This window comes from Phoca vitulina, unplaced genomic scaffold (genome assembly GCF_004348235.1).
Source record: "Phoca vitulina isolate PV1807 unplaced genomic scaffold, GSC_HSeal_1.0 scaffold8, whole genome shotgun sequence".
NCBI classification, from domain to species: Eukaryota; Metazoa; Chordata; class Mammalia; order Carnivora; family Phocidae; genus Phoca; species Phoca vitulina.
The window spans coordinates 57,895,248-57,922,068 of record NW_022589711.1 but is presented as its reverse complement, the minus strand read 5'-3'; the positions used below and the strand labels follow the sequence as shown (position 1 = coordinate 57,922,068).

At 41.0% G+C, this 26,821-nt stretch overlaps 1 protein-coding gene across 13 annotated transcripts in view; it reads left to right on the top strand.

Annotated features, from left to right (window-relative positions):
• Positions 1-26,821, top strand: part of MAP3K13 (mitogen-activated protein kinase kinase kinase 13) — a 165,235-nt gene that overhangs the window by 118,674 nt on the left and 19,740 nt on the right. For all 13 annotated transcript variants that reach the window (XM_032406986.1, XM_032406985.1, XM_032406984.1 and 10 more), the window contains 7 exons: positions 1,335-1,894; positions 8,739-8,922; positions 13,385-13,576; positions 17,475-17,633; positions 19,574-19,732; positions 20,171-20,279; positions 26,557-26,666. In XM_032406986.1, coding sequence (XP_032262877.1) covers positions 1,420-1,894; positions 8,739-8,922; positions 13,385-13,576; positions 17,475-17,633; positions 19,574-19,732; positions 20,171-20,279; positions 26,557-26,666 — 1,388 coding nt within the window. In that variant the 5' untranslated portion in view covers positions 1,335-1,419. The remainder of the gene's footprint in view (positions 1-1,334; positions 1,895-8,738; positions 8,923-13,384; positions 13,577-17,474; positions 17,634-19,573; positions 19,733-20,170; positions 20,280-26,556; positions 26,667-26,821) is intronic.

Here is a 26,821-nt window from a genome sequence, read left to right as displayed (position 1 = left end):
GTTCCTGACTTTCTCTCCTTTCTTATCTTTCTCTCTATATATACACATAACCCTACATTCCAGCCACTTCAATTTGTCATATATTCCATAGTCTTTCATGCATCCTTGCCCTTGTTCATACTTTCTCCACATCTGTGGTATCCTCTCCCTCTTCTCTCACTCACCCCTTTCCTGCCAACCCGATGAGGTTCTACACTTCTAACACTGATCAATAGTTACCACCTTTGGGCAGCTAGCCCTGAAAGTATCCCTCCCTCTTCTGTGCTCCCAGAGCACTTGGTTGATTCATGATAAGCACTGTACTGTCAATCATTGTTGGTCTGTTTCTTGCCCCCTCCATAAAGTGAGATTCTCTTTATACCCTGGTTCCTATTAAACATATTCTAAATGTTTAATTCAGGGGGCGCCTGGGTGGCTCAGTTGGTTAAGCGACTGCCTTCGGCTCAGGTCATGATCCTGGAGTCCCTGGATCAAGTCCCGCATCGGGCTCCCTGCTCGGCAGGGAGTCTGCTTCGTCCTCTGACCCTATCCCCTCTCATGTGTTCTCTCTCTCTCATTCTCTCTCTCAAATAAATAAATAAAATCTTTAAAAAAAAAAAAATAAATAAATGTTTAATTCAGAGTGAAGGAAGAAATAACTATTATATAGGGATTTGTAAAGAAAGTAAATTTCTGACATACAATGAATAAATTTAAGATTGAATTTGCATGAACTGGCCAATCTAGACAATCCCATGTCTTTATTTTCAGAGGTTGGGTGGCCCTGAGAAATTGGTGCTAATGGACAGATCAGAAGCAAAGAATAAGTTTAAAGCACTGGGGCTTAGTTTGTTGCCCCAGATTTGGTTAATAGTTAACAATAGTTAATTCTTGGGATATATTCTTCCAGTCTTTTTCTTATGTATGTGTTCGTGTGTCCTTTCCAGTAAAAGGTGGGGGGGTGGGTGAAACAGGTGATGGGGGTTAAGGAGGACACTTGTGATGAGCACCAGGTAATGTATGGAAGTGTTGAATCACTATATTGTCACCTGAAACTAATATTACATTGTGTGTTCACTGGAATTTAAATAAAAACTAAAAAATTGTAAGGGCTTATGTTGTATATATTGTTCTAACCTATTTTTTATATTAACATGTCATGAACGTTTTCGCAGGTTCGTAAGTGCTCTTCTACAACATGATCTGTAATTGCTGCATAGTATTCCACCATTTGGATGTATACCGTGTTTAACCAATCCCCATTGCTTCAGTGTTTTTGTTATTATAAACAGAAGTGTGGTAGTGTGGGTGACTAAAAGAAGGGTGATCTCATGTCCTCCTCCTATCTTCCCCAGGTTCTGGAGCCCTCTCTTGCATCAGAATTCTGTCCCGATAATCCTCTGAGTGTCATCTCAGGACCCTGGGCACACTCATGGCACCATGGCCAACCCTCAGGAGCACCTGAGCTGCTCCTCTTCCTCACACTTACCCTCGAGTGAAAGCAGAACCTTCAACGGACTACAAGATGAACTCACACCTGTGGGGAGCCACCCATCACCCAAGCTCCTTAAGGACCAGCAGGAAAAGGGGGTGGTACAAACAGAGATAACCGAGAGCATGAACTGCCCCATCACCACGACAGTGTTGACAAGCGTGAGTGAGGATTCCAGGGACCAGTTTGAGAACAGCGTTCTTCAGCTAAGGGAACAAGATGAATCAGAGATGGCCATGTCTCAGGGGAACAGCAACACCGTGGATGGAGAGAGCACAAGTGGAACTGAAGACATCAAGATTCAGTTCAGCAGGTCGGGCAGCGGCAGTGGTGGGTTTCTGGAAGGACTGTTTGGATGCTTAAGGCCTGTCTGGAATATCATTGGGAAGGCATATTCCACTGACTACAAATTACAGCAGCAAGGTAAGGTAGAGTGTGGACCTGGGAAATAGTCCCTGCCATCACCACCATTCCCTGGATAACCTTGGATTAAAACCCTAGTGCCCGATGAATACCCTATACCAATCTCCTATAAACCTTCTGACTGGAACAGATTCACATTTGGTTGGTCTTTTCTGGCCAAAGCCCATCTTTTGTAGCTGTCCAGTCTAGGGGTGTCAAGTAGAGTACATAGAAGACAATCTACAGTGTTACGAGGAAGAAAATGTTAGAGCTCCTGTTCCTTGTATCATCATTTTAAGTTTCTATTTTCATGCATGTTTTCATATATATTTGGTATTTTAATAAAGTTGTGCAGATACATAACTTTTAAATAAATCACCTAGTGCATGTTTACAAATTTTTTTATTGAAAGTTCATGCAATCAAAAAGTCTGATGGCCACTGGATTAACTCAAAACCAGACAGACGCCACATGGTTCTCTGCCTAAAGCTTGTGCCCTGGTTTAGGTTGTAGTAAAAAGGAATCATTTTCTTACAGCCCAGGCACAGAAAGCTCACATTGTGAGGAAAGAACAAATATACAATCAATCTTGAGAAGCATTATTATGTCTAGATCCCACAGCTTTTTAAAAAGTAAATTAACTCCCATCACGGTGTAACATGCATATTCATATACTCCAATCCAAGCATTATGCTTCTGAAGGAAAGAGAACACATGGCCCTAGTGTTCTTTATAACTTCATTTATATTCTTTAAAAGAATTTTTTTCTTCCTGATAGCAAAAATAATATATGTGGTTAAGTTGGAATATACAGGTAAGTTTCCCCCCAAAAGTAAAAATATTTATCTATGATCCTCAGTCTTCACTATTAATGTTTTTGGTATATATTATGTTAGTCTTATTATCTGTGTGTGTGCTTTAAAAAAAAAAAACAGAGTCAAACTATTTCATTATGCCTTTTCACTTCACATTTTGAACATTTCCCATATCATGAAATATACTTCTTCAGCATTTTTAATGCCTACACAGTATTAAATTGTGTGAATGTGCCAAGATTTCTTTAAGCAATCCTCTATTCCTTGGCAATTTGTTATTTTTAGTGATCATATGCTATACTGCAATGAACATCTGTTTATTACTTAATTTTCACACATACCCTTCATTATGTCTGTGATCATTCTTATTATATCTTTGATTTCCTTAAGATAAGTTTTTAGAAGACAAATGGTTGAGTTAAAATGGTTCATGGCTTTTTAAGGCTTTTGATACATATATTTGTAGTATTATGTAAATGATTCCATTGTTAATAGTTCTCTCATCAAGAAATTTTGGAAAGGACCAGAAATGTAGACCAGAAATGAGATTCTGTCTTATTTATTTTATATCTGAATGTTGGACTCTGTGACCCTCTCTTAGAAATATATTCATGTTGGGGCTCCTGGGTGGCTCAGTTGGTTGAGCATCTGACTTTGGCTCAGATCATTATCTGGGAGTCCTGGGATCGAGCCCTACATCGGGGAGCCTGCTTCTCCCTCTCCCTCTGCCCCTCCCCCCACTCGTGAGCTCTTTCTCTCAAATAAATAAAAATCTTTTTAAAAATTAAATATATATATATATATATACACATATATTCGTATCTTTCAGTCGAGACTGTTGACAGCTTTTCCACAACAGCCAGTCGACCTCAGTCACTATTGACCACTTTTCTCGTGCGTTCTATTTTTCTGATTTCTGAAATATTTTCTCTTAAACCAATACCTCTCTTAAACCTCTCCCTCTATACCCTTTCCCAGTATGTGTATTGGATTTGCTGGTAAATCAATTGATCCCCGGTGTGCTTTCCAGGATTTGTCAGTCAGAGCGTCCATTCCTGTACATGCAGAAAGTCTTTGTGTCCCTGGGGTTGGTCTGTCTGTCTGTCTCACTGTCTTTCATACATCCTCCCATCCCATCCACCCTGCACATTCCACCCTTCTTTCCCCCTCTATGGTCTTAAGGTTTCAAGAAATTAAAAAGTTGTTCCTTGTCACACAAAGGTTGGGGGTTTCAATGTTAAACAGTATTATTATTTTAAAAATTGGGAATTAAGATAAGCACAAAGAGGAAAATAAAAAATAACTTGTTATCCCACAACCCAGAGATAACCACCCTTAGTTTATTATTTTTTAAAAAGTTCCCTCTCCTCTGCTTAGACACAAAACCTACTAATATCTGCTTACGTGATAAAATTGCATTTGGCTTTTAGGGTCTTAACTTGTCCAGTCTAATAATTATTTTGGTGGTAATTTGGAGATCTCAGGATACAAATGCAGCATCGAGGTTCAGGCTCATAAAGAGGGGCAGCAGATACATCCTATGTGTCTGTCAAAAGGACCTTTCAAATTTGGGGGGGGGGGAGTGCCTGGGTGGCTCAGTCCGTTATGTGTCCGAATCTCCATCTCAGCTCAGGTCTTGGTCTCAGGGTTGTGAGTTCAAACCCCCTAAATGGGCGTGGAGTCTACTTAAAAAAAAATTTTTTTTTAATTGTCCTGTAAACTTGTATTTAATCAGTCTTCTGATTATGGGACTGCCAGAAAGGCTTATTTCAAGAGTAAATAAGAAACGGTCCTGGTCAGCTTAAGCTTACAAGGCAGCTTATAGCTGCCTAGCTCTTCAGCAGATGACAGGATACCCTACTGTGGGCTGGTGTTGCGGGGGGCCGTGAAAGGGATTCACTAGCCAGAAACTAAGGTAGTTTTTTCCTTGTCAGCTCTGGGATCAGGGAGCTAATCTTTAATCCTGGATTACAGTCAACCAAAGGATAGCACACAGAACAGATGTGTCTCTGCATTTGGTACTTATGAGGAAACTTCACTTGATTTTTCAAAAATTTTAATGACATCTTCATCTCCCATTTAGTATGTTGGTAGTGAAATCCAAGTAAGGTAGTATGTGTAATTGAAATTTTTTACTGCCAAATAGTTCGCAGTCCTAAAGCAAGTATTATATGATAGCCATGTCTGAATACAAACAACGGAGAACTTATGCCTTAAAAGTGGGTGGGCATGGGGCTTTTTCTCAGTCTTAGAGATCATGGTAGATATTGGAATTAAGATAATAGTCATAGTGATGAATCAGAAGATAGAAGCTGGGGAAGAGTACCAATGGACAGGATTCCATTTTCTATAAAAGCAGAAAGTCTGGTATTAACCCTGGAGTGAACACAGCCAGGTTCCATTGTTATGTCGTTATCTTGCTGTCAGTTATCAGGGCCCCCAGTTTTGCACATCCTCATTGCTAACATTCTTTTTTCTTTTTTTTTTTTTTAAGATATTTATTTATCTGAGAGAGAGAGAAACAGCATGAGAGGGGAGAGGGTCAGAGGGAGAAGCAGGCTCCCCGCTGAGCTGGGAGCCCGATGTGGGACTTGATCCCAGGACCCCAGGATCATGACCTGAGCCGAAGGCAGACGCTTAATGACTGAGCCACCCAGGCGCCCCATAAAATACAAAGTCTTTTTAAAAAACATTCTCTTAATATGTGTCAAAGAAATAGAAAACTCCTTCAAATTTATGAGGACTATGAGACCCCCGACAGATAAATGCACAAAGCATAAATGTGGCAATTCATGCAGAGCAGATGTGAGCATTAAACAAATGTGGAGAAAATATTCTACTTCACTGGCAATTAAAGTAGTGCAAACTTGGGGTGCCTGGGTGGCACAGTCGGTTGAGCGCCCAACTCTTGGTTTCAGCTCAGGTGGTGATCTCTGTGTTGGGAGATTGAGCCCTGCATTGGGCTCCCTGCTCAGTGAGGAGGCTGCTTGGGATTCCCTCCCTCTCCCTCTGCCCCCGTGCTCGCTCTCTCTTTCTCAAATAAATAAGTCTTTTAAATAAATAAATAAAGTAGTGCAAGCTTATAAAACATTACTTTACACCTAAATAACTTAGAACCCAAAAAACTATCAACAATATTCATTGCTGGCAAAGTAAAAGGGACACACACACTCCTGCATTACTACTGTCAGCAAAAACTAGCAAAGCCCTTTTGTATGGCAAGTTAGAATGTATAGCAAAAGCCAGGAAACTGTACTCTAACCTAAGAACTGAGTCTGAGGAAATAATATAAAGAAAGAAAAAAGTATCAAATTTAAGCCAGCAAACAAAAAGATGGAAGGACTTAAGTACGGAAAAGGTAAAAGGGTACAGTAAGCTACTATTGAAGCTTATAACGAAAACTGTATATACACGGGGGATACACAATACATGAGAAAAGTAGAAAAGATTATGTGTCACCTACCGCTTCTCCGTAGCTGCACACATATGAGCAAAGACTGGAAGAGAAGGTGATAACTGAATATGGAATGGGATTGCAGATAACATACTTTATTTTCTAATATTTGCTGGTGTTTCTAGCATTTAACAATAAATAAAGATTGAGTAAATAGGGAAAAACACACAAGAGGTCTAATTTTAGTATTTTAGTAGTTATGAAAAATTAGGATAACTTGGGCTTTTATAAAGTTTTTCAGAAAAATATTGCCCAGGATGTTCTTGCCCCAGAATCCAGTAATAGTCCTTTTATTTGGCCCCGGAATGGCCAAAGTAACACTGTGTCTAGTTCTTCACCAGACCTCTCCCGAGTAAAACCCTCTGACAGTATGCCATCGATAATCTGGGTCCTGTGTGTGCTACACAGATAAGCCTGTGGGGATAAAAGTGGGACTGCGTGAGACACTTTACACTTGTCAGTCATTCGAAGCCAGAAAGATCCTCAAAGCAGTCAAGCCCATAACTCACTCTTTCCTCCCGCATCTCACTTGGTATCATTTGTTTATTCGGTGATTTCGTGTTTGTGAGCTATTTGTATTTTAGGGAAATTTGTTTTTATGTAGCGTCTATCTAACTTCAATAGAGCAGATATCTTTAATCTGCTCAGAACAGAAGAATGGGTTAAATATCTGTGCTGTCAAACACCCTCACTATAATTTGTTCTGCTCTATGTCATCCTCTCTGGAAGGTCATGTTTTAACCACTGTAATGAGAAGCCACATTTTATTAAGAGTATACGGGATTTATTTTCTCTCAAGTTTGAGAAAATGAGAGAAGAGGGAAATGTAGTTCCCTTCCAGGTACTGATGACCTCTTTCTGCTGCTTCATCACCATAGTAGATGTGAGTTGATTTGCTTTCAAGACCAGAATATCTTCAAAGCTGACTCAACACTACCTTGTTCAGTATTCTGCAAACAGTGACCTTTTAGTGATTGGTGATCTAATGAAAATCCCCCATAACCTTTAACATTGTCATTATCCTCTCCTCACTCCATGGGACTCCTCGTTCTTTGATGTTTATTTCTTACCAGTGTAGTGACAATGCACTGATAAAAAGGGGGACAAGGAGATGGATCAATGGATCATATTCTCCTTTTTAAGTTCCATGAGATTAGAGCATGTATTGATTGAATTTTTGAAGTGCTTCATTTAAAATAGCATTTTAGGGCACCTGGGTGGCTCAGTTGGTTAAGCAACTACCTTCGGCTCAGGTCATGATCCTGGAGTCCCGGAATCGAGTCCCACGTCGGGCTCCCTGCTCGGCAGGGAGTCTGCTTCTCCCTCTGACCCTCCCCCGTCTCATGCTCTCTCTCTCTTGTTCTCTCTCTCAAATAAATAAATAAAATCTTTAAAAAAAATAAAAAATAAAATAGCATTTTATTCATTACAAAAGTAATACAGGCTCATGGTAAAAAAAAAAAATACGGCATAGGATAAAGAGCATAATATGAATCATCAATAATGTCACCACTTAGAAGTGACTCCTGTTACTTTTTTGGTGCAAAGAAAATCAAATTCTAAGAAAGAGAGAAACTTGAAAATACTGCATCTATATGAGTAAACCTATTATGGCTAATGACCCTCTCAATTACTTCGCAAGAGGCAATGTGGTATTAGTGGAGAAAGCACTGTCCCTGGAATCAGCCAATTCTTGAGATCTGCCACTTACCAGCTGTATGACCTTGGGTAAGTTACTTAATCTCCCTGGCTCAGTTTTCTCATCTATAAATAACCATAATAAGGCCAGACTTCCAAGATTGTTGAAAGGATCAGCACATGAGATACATAAAGCTTTATGCTAGTGTCTGGCACGTAGTAAGTACTCAATAAAAGGGAAATATGAATATAAGTTTTGTGCATAATTAGGTCCTTGGGAGAGTATCATTGAAAATTCATTCAGGAAAGATTAATTGAGCATCTACATTAGAAATTCAAAGAGGAATAAAACAACACTGACTTACAATGGGTAATGGGATAGGGATAGTGGTATAGAGACAGATAAGTGGATTGAACGTGCAAGCTTGAAGTGAGGAAGTGGGGCCATGGGAATGTCAAGATATGCTTTGTTTGGAGGAGAGTATATTGGAGATCTCCGATCTGCTTGATTTCATTGGTTAAAAATTGATACAAACTGGGGCGCCTGGGTGGCTCAGTCAGCTAAGCATCTGCCTTCAGCTCAGGTCATGATCCCAGGGTCCTGGGATCGAGCCCCACATCCACGTAGGACTCCCCACTCAGCAGGGAGTCTGCTTCTCCTCTGACCCTCCCCCCTTCTCGTGCTCTCTCTCTCTCTCTTTCTCTTTCACTCACTCTCTCTCTCTCAAATAAATAAAATCTTTAAAGAAAATGACACGAACTAACACATGAGAATATCTGATCTATTGTACCAAGACCCATAGGAAGGTTATATATTTTGGTGCGTTACAGGTGGGAGTCCAAAGGTAGAGATCATTTTGGGTGACGCTGAAGTTGGTACCTTCAGAGTGGCCTTATAGAACGGTCCCTGAGCAAATCCCGAGATCTCTCTAAGTTTGTTTCTCGCTTGTGTGCCTAGATACTTGGGAGGTGCCGTTTGAGGAGATCTCAGAGCTGCAGTGGCTGGGTAGTGGAGCCCAAGGAGCTGTCTTCTTGGGCAAGTTCCGAGCGGAGGAGGTGGCCATCAAGAAAGTGAGAGAACAGAATGAGACGGATATCAAGCATTTGAGGAAGTTGAAGCACCCTAACATCATCGCTTTCAAGTAGGTCAAGGCTTTCTTTTTTTTTTTTTTTTTTAAGAAATAGAGAGATTTTCTTTCTCCCAATATCTACATATGAGTTCCTGCTTTGAAAGACATATGGAAAATACTCTATAGACTTAGTACTGGGCTAGGTATTTTGGGAGGGCACCAAAGAATGATTAAATGAAGGTCATGTCTTTAAGAATCGTATAATCTGGTAGTTCTTTTTGCCAGAGCACACCCTTCTCAGAAAGGATATACTTGGGACAGAGAGGGAGCGATGGATTCTTACCAAGCAATCATATCTGATGAATCAACCTCGTTCACCAGTGGGATGATGGAGGTCACTCTGAGATAACCTGCCCTTCCGAAAATTCAGTTAAGAAAACAAAGCTGATATCTGAAGTGATCATAGAACAATTAGTCCCTGGGCGCCTGGGTGGCTCAGTTGGTTAAGCGACTGCCTTCGGCTCAGGTCATGATCCTGGAGTCCCGGGATCGAGTCCCGCATCGGGCTCCCTGCTCTGCAGGGAGTCTGCTCCTCCCTCTGACCCTCCCCCCTCTCATGTGCTCTCTCTCTCATTCTCTCTCTCTCTCAAATAAATAAATAAAATCTTTAAAAAAAAAAAAAAAAAAAAAAAAAGAACAATTAGTCCCTGTGTAACAGAGAGGAATTTTTTTTATTAGTTTCTATTAGCCTCCCTTCTTAAATATGAACTTGTAGTAAGAGGCACCTTCAGAGTGTTTCTCCCTGCCCCGGTTTTGCTAGATCCCTTTTCAAGTAATGCCAAACACTCAGCTTTCTAAGTCTAATGACACTGGAATACTGATGAGAGTAAGTTATATGCTATGTTCATTCCACAATGTAGTTGTTTTCAAGAGTGTATGAACGTATCTTTCTAGTTCAGACTGTTATTTTCATAATACTGGCGGGGATCACTAGCAAAAGGGGAGGCACAAAGGTACATTTGTGGCAGTCCCCAAACCTGACAGTGCTGAGCTCTAAATATGTGTAATCTCTTCTGCCTGTACCTTTCCCTTGAGGTCCCTCTCTTGCTGGGCTTTAAATTCTGCCCTAGCCTGAAACAAATGAATGACGAGTGGCTTTACAGGAGGGAAGGTGAAGAACAGGAAAGCTAGTCTTCAGGTGGAATGACAGTTTAGAAACTAGAGCTTCTTGATACGTTTGACATATATGTATTTCAGTCCTAGAAAATAGTATGACTGATGAGGCTACCACTAAAAGGGGAATAATTTACAAATTCCCCTTCCCAAAACTAAGAGGAACTTCTCCCAGCCCCCAAGAGGGATCCTCTCTCGATAAAACTCTCATTGTAAAGGTAAACATGTCATGGGATCATTTTTCATTGGAATCACATCCCTAAAGTAAGGAATAGAAATCTTGGGGACAGGTTTTGTAGAATGGGTTTAAATGAGTATTGATGTTGAGTTTTGATTCCCTTTATGGAAAGGGAAAGAGATGTGGAAAGGAGAGAAGCATTCAGCTGGGATACTAAATGAAGTGCTTGGATGTATCTCCTTGTGGAAGGGACATGCATACAGTGGGCATGGGAGAGAGCTTCGGTTGCCCTCTTGATCCCATCCTTTGTTGTGCTGTTAGGGCCAGGAGGATGTGAGACGAAAATGAAATGCTATAGAGACTAATTATACTCTTTCCAAAGATGATACATTTCAAAAGACAGCAGAAGGATTATTTTTAAGCAGACAGACTATCAGAGACTCACTTCTTTCCTTCATTTTACTTCACTGAGAAAATCATCCCTTCTAGCATCCTACATCCTAAATGGAAGGAAGGGCCTTTCATTTAACTTCCGTTTAACGAAACTTTCAAGCTTCAATCACTAGGATGCTGAGTTTGAGACACAGAATATTCTACAGATTAGCGTGGCTTCTTGGCCTCCTGATGTGGGCTGGGCTGTCTGTCCCAGGTACGAGGGCTTACCACCAGGATGTCCTGGCAGAAATGTGTCCCAAGAGTATGGGTGTGAGAAGCTTTATTTTTCCTTCCTTCCTTTTGCTTTTTCCTCTTTCCTTTTTCCTCGCAACCTGTTCCGTACCTCACTCTTCTGACCCTCCTACCTACATGTGCAGTTTTCTGCATTTTGGACGAGTACTGCCATGCCAGTGCCCCACTTTTTAGGCTGAAGATGCTCGAATAGTCTTTACCTCTACATGGAAACCAATAGTGAGACGGTGTCCCTGGTTCATTACACCATGCTCTTGAGGCTTTGGGCAGTGTTGTGTGTGCAGCCATCTGTGCCATGAGTTGCTTGGCCAATGAGTCATTCAGGACCGTCTGGAAGATACGAGGCATGATTAGATTTGAGTGTGTCTCTCTGGATGCTGATTGCTGTGCTTACAGCTTCCTTTGAAGTAAGAACCGTGTACGGAAGGGGAAGTGAAAGAAAAGAATTCTGTATTTTCTTCGTCCAATTTTTTGAAAGCAATCTTTTAGGAAGACCTAATCTGACTGTTCCTAATGGAATTGGGTGCCAAGGGGAAGAAAAGGTGGCAATTAGAAGTGATTAGAGAGCTGCTATTTATAGCTACTAAGAAGCCTTGTCATAGTACAGGGTTGATGGAATGATTGCCTCTCATCAGTCAAGAAAGATGAAAAGTACATAACATAGCACTGTTACCCCTTTCTCTCTGTTTGCAACAAGTTAAAACAGGGTTAAATAGAATGCTGAGTAGCTTCAAACAAATATTTATTTTGATATTCTTAAGCACATTACATTATTCCTGCCTATTCTTTGTTTTTCTGTAATGAAAATTAAATTGTCTGATTATAGTTGTGGTCTATCTGTGCTCCGCCAAGTGCTCCTAAAAGTCAAGTAACAGAAACTTGAAAAAAATTTTTCATTAGAAATGAAGATGAGAATTCTGGGTAGCGGAGAGTAGTAGAAATAGCTCTGTGGCATTTGACAGGCATATCATGGCAGGGAAAATGAAGACTAATTTTACTTCTTCATAACCTGCTGTCGTTATAGGACTTTCCCATGGTCTCAAGCTATGGCCTCTTCATTCCCTCATCACTTACAGCTGCCTAAGAGAGAAGACATGAGTTGCCTAAGAGAGAAGACATGGAGGACTTTAGCTGGGCATCTTGTAGATAAAATACTCTCAACTCCTCTAGAAAGTTTTGAAAGAAGGCGTACATACTATTAAGAGATGGGATACCGAGAATTGTATATGATAATTGTTCTCTTTTCTCATCTTCAGAACAAAAGTGTGAAGTAGAGTTAATTATCACTTTTCTAAGGTAACATTGATATAGGAATCCCCAATATGCTTGTGTATACAGAAGTTACAAAGCACAGAGGGAGGGGAGTATAGCAGAGTGTGTAGAAGAAGCATAGGCTTTGACGTTAGACTGGATTTGAATCTAAGCTCTGTCATAGGTGTATCATCTAGGGCAGGTCACTTTCCCTCTCTGAACCTTACCCATAGAAATGGAAGAGGGTGTATGTGTTGTGCAATGGTTTGGGGCAGATTAAATCAGACAATTATATAAACATGGAACATTCCTGACAAATAGAAGTTCTTCCATGCTAGTTCCCCTCTTCCTACCCCGTGCACCTGCACGTGTTTGTGCAAAGGGTCAGCAGCAAAGAAAGTTAAGGTGAAGTTAAGAAATATTTGTCAAGGACTTGCTGTGAACTTCTAGACCTTAAGGTAGAAAGAAAAGAAATTGAAGACCTTTCCCTTCCAGGAGCCAATGATCTGTATGGGGAGAGGAAATTTGCATATTAAAAAAAACTAATGGCTCCCGGGTAGCATAAGAATTTAGAGAAAGATCTTCTTGGACTGGAATCGTCAGGAAAGGCTTTGTGGAAGATGTAGGAATTGATGGAAATATAGGCCACATAGAAATAGGTTACATTGTATGATATTGTTTTTATTCTAAGCAGAAATGTTTTTCCAAAGACTATATAATATAGAAAATTGACTCTTTTTTTGGTCCTCAGACTAGTTATCTTAAATTTGACTAATTTAAAATTCAACAATTAATAGTAAAAATAGCAGTATTTTATTTGAATTCTCTCTTTCTGTACCCTATATATAAAACCTTCTATTTAATTTTAAAAGGAAGATATTTCAGTTACTCTTAACAATCTAACACAACACAGCGCCTGGCCTACACAAGTCTCAGGGAATGTGCTCCTTGTCCCAGAATGGAATGGCCCCACAGAAAAGCACTGGATCCAGCACAACATAGGGATAATCTGGAATGAACAAAAGGAACTAAAATTGTCCATATGCATAATAGAGAAGCTTGCAGACTAGAGGGGGTTTAATGGTAATTGAAGAATTGGGAAAGATTATGCCTTTTAAAAATAATATGGACAGAGAACTGGTCTTAATCGTTAAATGTATTAAATATTCTTAAAATATAAATATGTATACAGGTACGTTTGTATGTATGTGTGAATTTATAAACATATTTGTGTTTTCTTGAAAGGGGCGTTTGTACTCAGGCCCCCTGTTACTGCATCATCATGGAATACTGTGCCCACGGACAACTCTATGAGGTTTTGCGAGCCGGCAGGAAGATCACACCTCGATTGCTAGTGGACTGGTCCACGGGAATTGCAAGTGGAATGAATTATTTGCACCTCCATAAAATTATTCATCGTGATCTCAAATCACCTAAGTGAGTTTGGGAGCTGATTTTTCGGCCATTTTGTTTTATTGCTTTGAAATAAGGGAATTTTTATCAAGCACGGTTGTTTTCAGACATCATACTTTCTCGGTTGAGTTTAAATCGGCACAGTGGGTAATTCTCTTTGCATGTTTTCTGGATTCTTGTTGACCAACTGACCTATGTGGCAGATAGCTCCAAGCACCTGACACTAGTTTTCCCTTTGTGTTGCTTTTTAACTGTGCAGCTGTGAAACAAGATTCATTACTAACTGAAGTATTCACTCTCCATCATCCCAGATACTTAATGCCAAACTTTCCCACCTGAAGGCTTGATTTGTTGTGTTAAAAACTGAGTTTCAGAAATGTAGGCAATAGGATAAAAATGGATGAATAAGAGACTGAGGCAAAGAGAAAATAAGAACATTAGAACTAAAGCTTGCTCACAAAAGGTATGCCACAAGATTCGTACAGTGGGTAGAGGTGGACTGTAGATTTGGCTCTGACCTTCCTAGAGTCTAAGCAAAGAAGGAAATAAATAGTCACAAGGTTCACAGTGTCCATAAGATAATATAAACTGGCTATTTAAGAGAAGCAGAGTTGTTTCTAGTGATCTGTTTTCAAAATGATTCTTTGGCTGTCAATAACCACTTTAAGAGGAGTGTTTATTCATTTCCCCAGACCACATCAAGGGAAGAAAGGAATTGATAAAATGGTGTATATCATCGTAGCTCCTGTTTTTAAACTTTTTTTTTTTTGTATTATTTCTCATCACATTTTGGTTTAGAGAAGCAGAGAGGAATTAGCCTTTTTTCAAAAACATGTCTGCGTAGTGCTTTCATGGTTTATGGTATTTTTTTAAATATCCGTTATCACATCTGGTTTGATGTTGGCAAAAATTGTGTGGGGGTAGTTGCAACAAGTATCATTCTTCTTATTTTATATAAGAAACACGGGGGACACCTGGGTGGCTCAGTCGGTTAAGCGTCCGACTCTTGATTTTGGCTCAGGTCGTGATCTTGGGGTTGTGAGCGGGGCTGGAGCCTGCTTGTGATTCTCTCTCTTCCTCTGCCCCACGCCCCCCCTTCTCCATTTCTAAAAAAGAAAGAAAAGAAAAAGAAAAATGAGAGCTCAGAGCCCAAAGTCATGGAGCTAGGACTTGAGCCCAGAACTTTTAGACTTAAAGCCCCAGCCTGCATCCTCCTCGTCATGTGAAGGTGAGGGATTCACAATGATTTCTGCCTCCTGTCCATGGAAGATACAAATCAGTCCTTGATTATAAACTTCAAAGCAGCTCTTGCTTATCACCCTCGTTCTCTGCAGTGCTTATCATAGTCGTTAGCTCCCTGAACAGCCCCCTCCTTGCTTTACTTGCAAATAAACTTTATTATAGTCTTTATTCCATCTGCTCACATTCTTACACAACCTGTTGGTTTTGTCATCCACTACATACACACAAAGGACACAAAATACTTGCCAAAGACCTCTTTGAATGGTCTCCTTCTTAACCACCTTGTTCCCCTTGAGAATTAACTGTAGAGGAAGAAGTCAGGAAGTTTTAGAATGTATAAAATCACATGCTACTTTCTTTAACTCCTGTCATTTACAGATTAGGGTAATAAGTTACCCAATAAGACTTTCCCTCTGTTATCAGTACTCCCTTGAACTTCCGGCAGCCTTGGCCTCTTTGGGTTTCAAACAAACTTTGAGAAGACAAAGATCAGACTGGCTTGCTTTAAAGAGAGATTTCATTACCCGCATTAAATCTTAGGCTGTGTGACCCCAGCTTTGTCTCAGAGAAGACTTTACACAAGTTCTAACCGCATGTGCCCTGTAGTTTCTCCCCATGTCCATTCCTTCTTGCCATAGCAGGAAGTCTTGTAGTGACCTGGACACCTGGGTGGCTCAGTCATTAAGCGTCTGCCTTCGGCTCAGGTCATGGTCCCAGAGTCCTGGGATTGAGCCCCACATCGGGCTCCCTGCTCGGCGGGAAGTCTGCTTCTCCCTCTCCTACTCCCCCTGCTTGTGTTCCCTCTCTCGCTGTGTCTCTCTCTGTCAAATAAATAAATAAAATAAAATGTCTAACCCAACACTTGTCACATCTTTAAAAAAAAAAAAGTCTCATAGTGAGCAGCACAAAAGAGGCCGAAGAGGAAGCTTCTAGTGTTTTTCTTTCTAGGGGCTTATCACCTTTTCTGACTTTCAGGGTAAATGATACCATCAGCTCTGAACTATGTCAGATATCCCATGATATTTAAATCCATATGCATTTTCACCATGACTAACACCATTAAATCCAAATTTCCAAAGTATGTAAATTTTACATATCAGGTGCAAAACTAGGGGTCGGTTGTGGATGAAGGTATTCTAAAGCAGTTGTAAGCAGAGCCATTTGGTAACTAGAGAGCCGTGTGATACTGGCATGGAGAGGGACAAATGTGAAGTCCCTGGTTCAGAGAAGGGAGGAGAGAGACTGAGAAGTTTTCTGTTTTCTAGCCACCTCAATTCTGATACCTTGAATATCAAGCCTTTTTCTTATTAAGAATAAGTCTCTAGATCATTAAGCCCCTGAAACCCTAACTCATTAACATTCTAAAGTTCTAAACAGGTTATTTCAAGTGAATTCAGTCTAGTTTGTAAGTATACTAATATTTTGAATTAGACTGGTACCAGATGTATTCATCTTTAATGCTAGAAAAGCAATTTCCTCCAGGTCACATTTCAGATAAATACCATAAAAAGGCAAACATGACTTGTGTGGAATCTACTTAAGCCTAAATTTATTCCAGCTTTTCCTTATCAACATTGGTGGAATCCCAGCATACTTATTAGCCTTTTAATGTAAAAATCCCTAGTGTCATGGTGCTATGTGTGATTTTAGTTGGCCATCATTTAAACAGTGTTTTGTTTTGTTTTGTTTTTATTCATGAAAGTCAGAGAGAGAGAGAGAGGCAGAGGCAGAGGGAGAAGCAGGCTCCCCGCCTAGCAGGGAGCCCGATGCGGGACTCGATCCCAGGACCCTGGGATCATGACCTGAGCCGAAGGCAGACGCTTAACCATCTGAGCCACCCAGGCGCCCCTAAACAGTGTTTTAAAAGAAGTGTTTTTTGGGGCGCCTGGGTGGCTCAGTCGTTAAGCATCTGCCTTCGGCTCAGGTCATGGTCCCAGGGTCCTGGAATCGAGCCCCACATTGGGCTCCCTGCTCCGCGGGGAGCCTGTTTCTCCCTCTCCCACTCCTCCTGCTTGTGTTGTGTCTCTCTCTGTCAAATAAATAAATAAAATCTTTAAAAAAAAAAAGTGTTTTTCTTAGTGGTTTGTCTGAGACTGGCAAGGTGGAAACCAATATTTATTGAGCATGGGTGTTTTACATCTCTTCTTTTAATTCAAGTGAAAATTCCATGAGGCCATTATTATAGCCCATAATTCCTTAGCAAAAACTCTTGGAGGATTTCAGAAAGGCAACATAGTGCATTACCTCACACACCAAGCAAAGTCTAGGACAGCACTCTCTAATGAGCCACAGATGAATAAAATGAGTTTGCTTGATATAGATGAGAAAATATTTATACACCGTGCTCAGAGTTTTCTGCATGCTTGAATCGTGGGTAAGATCACTGGGACCTGAGTTGTCTCCATCTTACGATGAGAAAGCTGGCTTAGAAGAATCAGGTAGCTTGGCAGAGGTCACAACGTTAGCAAGCGGTGGAGGCAGGATGAGACCAGGGGGAGCTGTGCTGTGTGGCCTCCCGGTGTGAGTGATGCTCTGTCTAGCATGTAGCTAATGCCCCGGTGATACCGGAACTCACAGGCCGAAATCTACAAGGTAGGAGGCAGCACACAAAGTTGCCAATTACAGTCATGATTTGTATTAGTACTAATGATCTGGGTGTTCTCTTTATTTCTTTTTAAAGTGTTTTGGTGACTCACACAGATGCAGTAAAGATTTCAGATTTTGGCACATCTAAGGAACTCAGTGACAAAAGTACCAAGATGTCCTTCGCCGGCACGGTTGCATGGATGGCACCAGAGGTGATACGGAACGAACCTGTCTCTGAAAAAGTCGATATATGGTGAGCGGTGCCATCGTCCCGACGAGAAAGCCTTTCCCGCTTCACTGTATGAGGCCTTTCCTCCTCCAACACTTCTGCTTTCCCAAAGTATTCTTTAGTGTTACTCACTGCTGGTTGATTTCAGCCTCCTATTATCTGAGGTACTACCCAGCGTCATGATGAATGTGGAGAGAAGGATTGGAAGGGGAATTAGGGTGAATGTCTATTTAGTAAATCATCAGTTTGGGAGACCTTCACAGAATATGCTGAACTTTCTGGAAAATGGGAAGTTTACTTCAAATAAGCATTTGGCATAAAAGTCTTCGGGAGATATGTTACCTAATTCTTACCTTCTTAAATAAAATACATTAAACAAAGTTTACCTAGTCTTGGTGCCTCAGACTATCACTGAGTGTATCAGTGATGTACTTTGCTGTGATACGGTTATGTGCTTTAGAGCTATTTGAAGCGTATAATAGGGTTGTTTGCCCTTTTTGTAAACATCCCGTATGAGCTATGCTTTTTTATTTTTTGGCCTTTTAAAAATCTTTATCAGCTTTTCCTTTGAGATTACGAATCTTTACTATTAATAGTATATTTCCCTGTAGTCACTTTTCTCCCATCCTTAAAACCGGCTACTAATAACTTTTAGGCTTAAAACCAAAATAATAGCATGTGTTAAAATTACATGTAACACCAGAGTAAGTAAGATAAAGTAGAAATGTGGGATCATTTGTAATTTGGGTAATTATCACCAACATGTCCTCCTTTGGGATTATACCAATTACGTTCCCAACAGAAATGGATAAGTGTTTTCTCAGTCTCACCAACAAAATGTGCTAACTTCCTGGATTTTTGCCAACCATATAGGTAACACATGGTGTCTTGGGTGCAGCTTTAATGTGCATTCCCCTTCTTATAACTTGTAAGTTAGGTTGTACGTTTTTTCATGTATTTACAAACCATTGGTAATTTCTTATTTGTGAGCTATTCTGATCCTTTGCTAAGCTCTCTGATCTTGATTCTCATCAATTTATAAGAGTATTTTATATATTAAGGAGATTAGCCTTTTGTGTGTATGAATTATGGATACTTTTCACATTTTGTTATTTTGTTTATGGTGGAGTTCTTTCTCCATGCTAGGTTTTTTTTTTTTAAATGCAATTTAACTGATCAATGTCTCCGTTTGTGGCTTCTGGATTTCATAATTAGAAAGCTTTCACCACTCTAAGATTAGTAAAAAGAAAAAAATTTCCCATGTATTCTTTCAGGGGTTTATGGTTTCATTTTTTCTTTTCACATTTGAATTTTTGATTCATTTGGAATGTATCTTGATGTAAGATGAGCGATAGATTTAATTTTACCCTCAGTTGTCCCAACAGCATTTACTGACTAATCAGTGTTCCTGCACTGGTTTGGGATACCCTTCTATCATATACTCAAGTCCTATATGTATTTGGCCTATTTATGGATTTCTGTTCCCTTCCATTAGTCTGGCTGTCTATTCACACACCAGAGTTAATTACCGAAGCCTTATGATATGTCTTTTTTTTTTTTAAGATTTTATTTATTTATTTGCTAGAGAGAGAGAGCATAGGCGAGAGAGAGTGAGCGAGAGTACAAGCAGGGGGAGCTGCAGGCAGAGGGAGAAGCAGGCTCCCTGCTGAGCAAGGAGCCCGATGCGGCACTCGATCCCAGGACCCTGGGATCATGACCTGAGCTGAAGGCAGCCGCTTCCTTCACCCAGGCGTCCCGCCTTATGATATGTCTTAATATCAAGCAGTGTTGATTATCCCTCACTGAGTTTCTTTTCCAGAGTTTTCCTGGCTGTTTCTGTTCTTCTTATGGCGGTATTAGAATTTTGAAACTGGGTATATATTTGATTAAACATGAATAAAGAACTAAAATACCAACCAGTCTTTCTGCATTGTCTTTGGTACCTGTTCCTGGTACTACTGTAGGTCTTTCGGAGTGGTGCTTTGGGAGCTGCTGACAGGAGAGATTCCTTACAAAGATGTAGACTCTTCGGCCATTATTTGGGGTGTTGGAAGCAATAGCCTACACCTTCCAGTTCCTTCCACTTGCCCTGATGGATTCAAAATCCTTATGAAACAGACGTGGTAAGAAATCTCTTTCTCCTAAGATTCTCTTTTACCTTCTTCCTCAAAACCACGTTTAAAATTTCTCTGAAACCGCAGGGAAGTCTCCGATACGGATTTGGAGCGAATCACCTGGTTAAAGCCTGGCAGACTTGGAGTTATTGATAAATAAAGAACTTGGTATATCCTGAAACAGTAGGCCTTATTAAATGATAGCTATTATGACTTTACTAGTCCTAAGGGACTGTTATTATCAAACAGGCCACTGATCCTAGAGATTTCCATTTTATCATTACAGGTATCTCCTGATTATGTTTTCCTTTTGCTCTTCAGCATGTGCACAAGGCCTGAGGTATAGCCATGCGTGGAGCCAAAAATGTTTTCGATAAAGTAGAATAAAATCTTTATCCTCCCAGACACAGCCTCAGCAACGCACAAGCTATCTTTTCTAACTTGTAGGCAGAGTAAACCTCGCAACCGGCCTTCTTTCCGGCAGACACTCATGCATTTAGACATCGCCTCTGCAGACGTTCTTGCTACCCCACAAGAAACCTACTTCAAGTCTCAGGTAAGTCTGGAAGCTCTCCCCCGGTGTACTGAACACGCAGCCGGGGAACTCGTGGTGAAAAAGAGGAACGCTTAGAACCATTCTGATTCTCGTAGCAATTCTAGAACTCTAGCCAGTGTGAAGCAATGGCTGGGACACCTCACACGTGGGAAATTTTGGAGTTTTTTAAACACTTAAGATATATCATTATCTCATTTGAAAGGAACATGTGTCAGAATGTCATCCTCAGGGTAGTGAAATTGTTGAAGAGAAAAGAGAAATACTTGAATTAGAATTACTGCTGACCAGGGCGCCTGGCTGGCTCAGTTGGAAGAGCATGAGACTCTTGATCTCTGGGTTGTGAGTTCAAGCCCCATGTTGGGTGTAGAGATTACTTAAATTAAAAAAAAAAAGACTTAAAAAAAAGTTACTGCCAACCTTCATGAAAGGGTTGCTTCCCTTGTTTCCTTGAAGGAGAAAAATCTCAAGTACGGTGGAGGGAAGTTAAGGACCAGAGTGCCCAGGATAGAATTAGGCCCAGAGAGAACATTTCCCCTAACTCTATGTGTCACCTATTAGCACCAGGTAAAATATAATTTAATGTACCTGTTAGCCTTTACTGTCTTACAGACCATTCCAGACTTATGGCTTAAAATATTCAGATAAACTCCTTGAGAACTATTAACACTATTGCCTATCTATTCAAATACGTGTAAGTCTGGGGCACGGGAAAAGCAATCTGTCCAATCTCTGTGTTCGTGTTCAGAAAAAGACTTAGGCCCTTTTGTGAAATGAAAGAGAATAGTGAGTACTTTCTAGGGAATCTTTCAAACTTTAGGATACGGTTGCAACTACAGCTTTGCTTCCTTTCCCATGAAAGTATGCACACCCCAGTTTGGAAAAGCAGTTTTTGGTGAGAGTACTAAGTCACAAGCCATTGAGACAGTATAACTGTGTACTTGGAAAACTTTAAACTGGAAACCGATTTTACTTGAATGCTCCCAGAATGTCACTCCTGAAGCCAGCGCCACATCTTCTGAGTGCCCACCGTGTGCAAAGCACTGCATAGTGTGGCTAAGTGCCCACATCCAGTACCCTCATTTGTACAACTCACGTTTACCAATACGTGCGGCAGTAAGATTGAACTCAGAAAAGTTTCTTTTGCAGCAAGAATATGAAGTGGAGAGGAAGAGGAAGGAGAGGAAGGGGAAGACATTACACTGGGCATCTTTTAATATTAATTCTTCCACAAGTTTCTCCCAACATAAAATTTTACCTCTCCTTAAATAGCCCCAAATCTGCTATGCATGCCAGTTCCTAGGATTATTTCAGGTACTTACAAGCTGGTTTGTCTCTGGGTCTGAAATTCAGACCCTCTCTGGCTACTGATAAAGTTTTTATGAACTAGCTACTGAAGTACTAAGAAAAGCAACAGACGTGAGTCTACCCCTTGTCCTATGATCTTGGATAAGTCACTAAAATCTCTAAACCTCAGTGTACTCATCAAAAAAACCATGAAGATTATCGTGTCTTCTCTTCCTTATGGGGTTTTAGCTAGGACTAAATGAGAAGACAAAAATGCAGCTGTATTGGAAACTAAAGAACTGCTCGATTGTAAGATGTTATTCACTGCCCGCGAAGCTACAGAAATGAAGCCTCCTTTGGGTTGTTACATTCTGGTGAACTCCTGAGATGGACAAGGTGGCAGCTGGGGGACTCCTCTCCACGGTGCTTTGACTCCATGCCACTCGGATGGGGATGGAGCTGACTATTTAGCAACTGGTTTTGCTAGTCTGCAGTCTCATACCTGAGGCTTCCTCTCCCCCTGCCTGCTGACAGAGCCCGGTCCACATCCTGTCCGTGGTTGGAAGCCACGGGTCTCCACTTTCCACCAAAACTGTCGTCAGGAGTACTGCCAGGAGCCCAGCTGACTCCTTCCGCTGTTTCTCAGCAGCTTCTATAGCACAGATGAACACAGCAGCCGATTCCACTACAGTATTCCATTCTGCCAAAGCTGCTTCTCATTCCTACACAGTAACCTATTTCTCCTGGTATTCAACTGCATTTGCTATCAGTCTTTTTCTTTTTCTTTCTTTTTTTTTTTTTTTGTGAGCTCTACGCCCAATGTGGAGCTTGAACTCACAACCCTGGATCGAGAGCCGCATGCTGTGCTGACCGAGCCAGCCAGGCACCCCAGCACTGGATATCAGTTGTTAGAAAACATTTCAGTGGGGTCCCAGATCCCCATTGCTAGGTGGGCCTTGTGCCCTGCTTCTAAGCCCTTCCCCCACACTCTGCTTTGCACCAGTCTGGTTCCCTTTTGAGTACCACTGCGACCACCCAGAAATTCAGAGGCCAGGAATTGCAGACACACAAAGTTCATTATAGGGACAGACTGTACTCCTTAAAAGTAATCTCATCATGGGGCCCCTGGCTGGCTCAGTTGGAAGGGCATACAACTCTTGAACTTGGGGTCATGAGTTTGAGCCCCACGTGGGGTAGAGAGATTACTTAAATAAATTTTTAAAACTTAAGAAAAAAAAAAAAAAAAGAACAATTTCATCACGAGCAAGTAGGTCCTTAGGTAGAGGCTGGGCACTCACCCGGGAAGGGAGTAAAGAGGATTCCTGTGCCAGTCAAGAGTTGGACTTGATGACCTCTTGAGTCTTTTCTGACTCAGAATCTCTGATTTCCTGCTACTTAGCCCCACAACACCCTGCTTCTCTATTCCTCCAGCTAGGCTGGAACTGGCTCCACTTCTTTTTTTCCTTTTTAAAAAATTGCGGTAAAATATGAATAATGCAAAATTTTCCATTTTAACCATTTTGAAGTGTACAGTTCAGTGACGTTAATTAAATTGACAACATTGTGAAACTGTCACCACTATTTCCAAAAGTTTTCATCACCCCATTAAGCAGTCATTTCCCATTCCCTCCTCCCCTTGGCCCCTGGTAATCTCTGTTCTACTTTCTGTCTCTCTGAATTTACCTGTTCAATCTACTGATTGAATAACTGGAAGGCTGGAGAAGACAAAAACCTTTTAAATGGGATGGCCTTTCCCAGGCCTTATCTAGGACATAAAAAGGATCCCACTAATGGTAAAAACCCAAGTTTCACTGGATTTTTCCCTTACCTGCTTCCCCGGGACTTGAATACCTTGTGAAGCACCCCCTACTCCCTCCCTTGACCCCTTCACATGCATTTGGAGGGAATCCCCAGTGAAGAGTGGGGATCTCAGTAACCTCATAGTAACATCTGCTCTGCTTTCCACTGACTGGCCTGACACAGCAGTCTCCTGCTGGTGTCTGCGAGGTATTACCTTGTGGGTTAGCTCTGTTTTCTGCTACAAGACCACAGGCCCAGCTGGCATCCACTGGATGCCGCCATATCCTAAGGCACTGCCTCACCCATCAGGAGCTGCCATTTCCTCCTGTAACTAAAGCTCTGGACTCCTCAAGATTCCAAAGCTGCACATTGTTCTATTTACACAATGAACTCTTCCAATTTCGCTGTTGAGTTACACTTGGTTAAAGGTAACAGAGCAGTGCTGGTTATGGCCCAGTGTTTTACAGATATTTTAATGAAACACTGGGAAATGCTCCTCCACTCCTATGACGGTGGCTTTGTTACAGGTCAGGTTCATGCAGGATTTCTCCTTTCTCTTGTGCCACATTCTCTCTCAGAGGCACCTCAGTCTCTGTGCAAACTGGCTTCCGGCCTACCCACCTTCCATTTCTTCAGATATGCCCAGACATGTCTGAACTGAAGGTTAAGTGCAAATTGGAGCTCCTATTATGTAAAGATTCTAAGCATGATGGAACTCCAAAATTAACCTCTTCCAGTAACACCATAGCTTTGGGGGAAATACATTATGAATCAGGACCTGGGGTTTTCCCACACATCCTGTTCCCTCTTCATGGTGGTGGGGGGGGGGGACTTCTTTTTGAAAATCTACTTTTTTAATAGGTTTCAATATTCAATCTTCAAAAGGTTCTCTTTATTTCCATTCCCATAAGCTAGATATTAGGAGGTTTATTTCCTCAAGATTTTCAAGAATTAAAAAAAAAAAAAATCTGTTCTGTGACAGCTGATTCCTGACCACCAGAGGGAGATATTCCTTTTCCTGGTCCTTTCTTTAGGTATTGTACTGGTGTCTACAGATATGTTTTTGCATAAAAGAGGACACTTTAAGGCCCAAACCTGGCCCTCTCCCTTACCTTTTTTTGGTCTAACAACTCTTGATTGTCAATCTTAGGCTTCTTAAAGCTCAGGTATTCTTCCTTCAGACTTTGATCTGATGGTTGCAAGAACAGCATTACTGGAGGCTCAACCAAACTTGCATTCATTGCTTAATACTGTCAAAGACTGTTACCAAACAATGGGCAGCGCATTCTGGATCTGAGTTTCTGATGACCTTCACTTTCTGATGACCTTTACTTTCTGACGACCTTTACTTTCTGATGACGTTGTTTGGCAGGTTTGGTCCCAAAAGTCAACTGACTGACAGAAATCTTTCTCCAATGGTCAGTCTATATATATATATATATATATATATATATATTTATATGAAGATCTAGCATATTATAAGCAGATAAGCAGGATGATCACTTTCTAAATAATTACAATATAATTTCCTTTATAAAAGTAAATGAGAGGGGTGCCTGGGTGGCTCAGTTGGTTAGGCGTCTGCCTTCGGCTCAGGTCTTGATCCCAGGGTCCTGGGATCCAGCCCCACGTCAGGCTCCCTGCTCAGCAGGGAGTCTGCTTCTCCCTCTCCCTTCTACTCCCCCTGCTTATGCTCTCTCTCTCTGTCAAAAAATAAATAAAATCCTAAAAAAAAAAAAGTAAATGATAAACAGCAAATTTGGGGAGAAACCTTCTGTAATTTCACAATTACTTAAGCATGACTTCTTCCATGATCTAGAGAAATCATTTTAAACATGAATCTCAAGGTAATAGAATAGCTCCAGAGGAAGAATATTTAGAGGCATTTAGTTATACATTTAGTCTTTACTGGAAATTATCTTAATCTCATTAGCTTCTTGTGATTGTAATTTATATGTAATTTGAGGAGACATCTCCTTTAGCTGTTTTCTAGAAACTGTCTGTAGACTATATTCCAGCAGAGGTTTTTCTAACCCCTAAAATTTAGATAAAATTGGCTTGGAATTCCATGCCTTGTGGAAATCCCAGTGTCCTAACATAGTCTGTGAATTCCTGGGAGATTTATAATTTCATGGTCACTCTCACTCTGCCTTCCTAAAATTTTTGGGCCCCATCCCTGCCATTTTGTGGTTGTTCCTTTATCTTTATCCTGTCATTGACCCAAACAAGAAGTTCAGCACCTTTTCTTGATGTCTAAAAAAAACAAAACACTCATCCAAAGTCAAGGTGAATGTCAGAGACTTTACTAAAGTTTTTGGAAATTGGAAGAGGCTTACATTTTGAATAACTGAAATCACATATTAGGTATTCATCCCCATTCTAAAAATTTTGTCAAACTACTACATTGTTTAGCCATACTTTTTCTCCTCCTCTTTCTCTTTTCCTGTTCTTTCCCTCACTCCCCAATTCCTGTAGAATTCCCTATGTTTTTATTCCCGAGTCCTGCTGTTCATGCCCTGTTCTTCTACTCCAAATATTTTTTCAAGATATTTTCTTTTTTTCTTTTTAAGATTTTATTTATTCATGAGACACAGAGAGAGAGAGGCAGGCAGAGGTAGAGGGAAAGGCAGACTCCCCACAGAGCAGGGAGCCTGATGTGGGGCTCGATCCCAGGACCCCGGGATCATGACCTGAGCCAAAGGCAGATGCTTAACCGACTGAGCCACCAGGCGCCCCAAGATATTTTCATAAACAAAACCTAAGAGAAATTCTGGTGCCAATTAAACACGATCATATTCTCACTGGCACGTACTTATACCAGATGGTTAGAAGAGCTCTCTTTTTGGCCAGGCCATCTCAGCCATCATCTTCACTTAAAACTGAGCTCTCTTGTTCCAGAGGTGATGGCCAGTATGCCGGCTGTGATATTTCTGGTGGCCAGTATGGCAAGGAAACTGGAAAAGAGATGGCATCCCATGTTGGACTAAATACAGAAAATGAGGTCATGGTGGGGGGGGCTGCAGATACAGGAGCATGAGCTATTTTGCTATCAACTAATATTTATTGAATGTTTATTCTGTAAGGCTCTTCAGTAAAAACGTGTAGGGGAATACCATCCTGCGCCTGACCCTATGGTTTTATCAGGGGCTGAAACTCCTCGGGTACTAACAAATTCTATTTTGTCCTCACCCAGGCTGAATGGAGAGAAGAGGTGAAAAAACACTTTGAGAAGATCAAAAGTGAGGGAACTTGTATACACCGATTAGATGAAGAACTGATTCGGAGGCGCAGAGAAGAGCTCAGGTGGGCTGCTCTCTCCTCCACCTCGTCTCATCCCTAGATCTGCAGATACTGGCAGGAACTCGCTTTGTGAATCACCATTTCACCTTCTACACACCTTTCACCTCTGCTACTTCCTGTTAATTCTCTTTAAAAGTTGCCCCCAAAGTGAGCCCTCC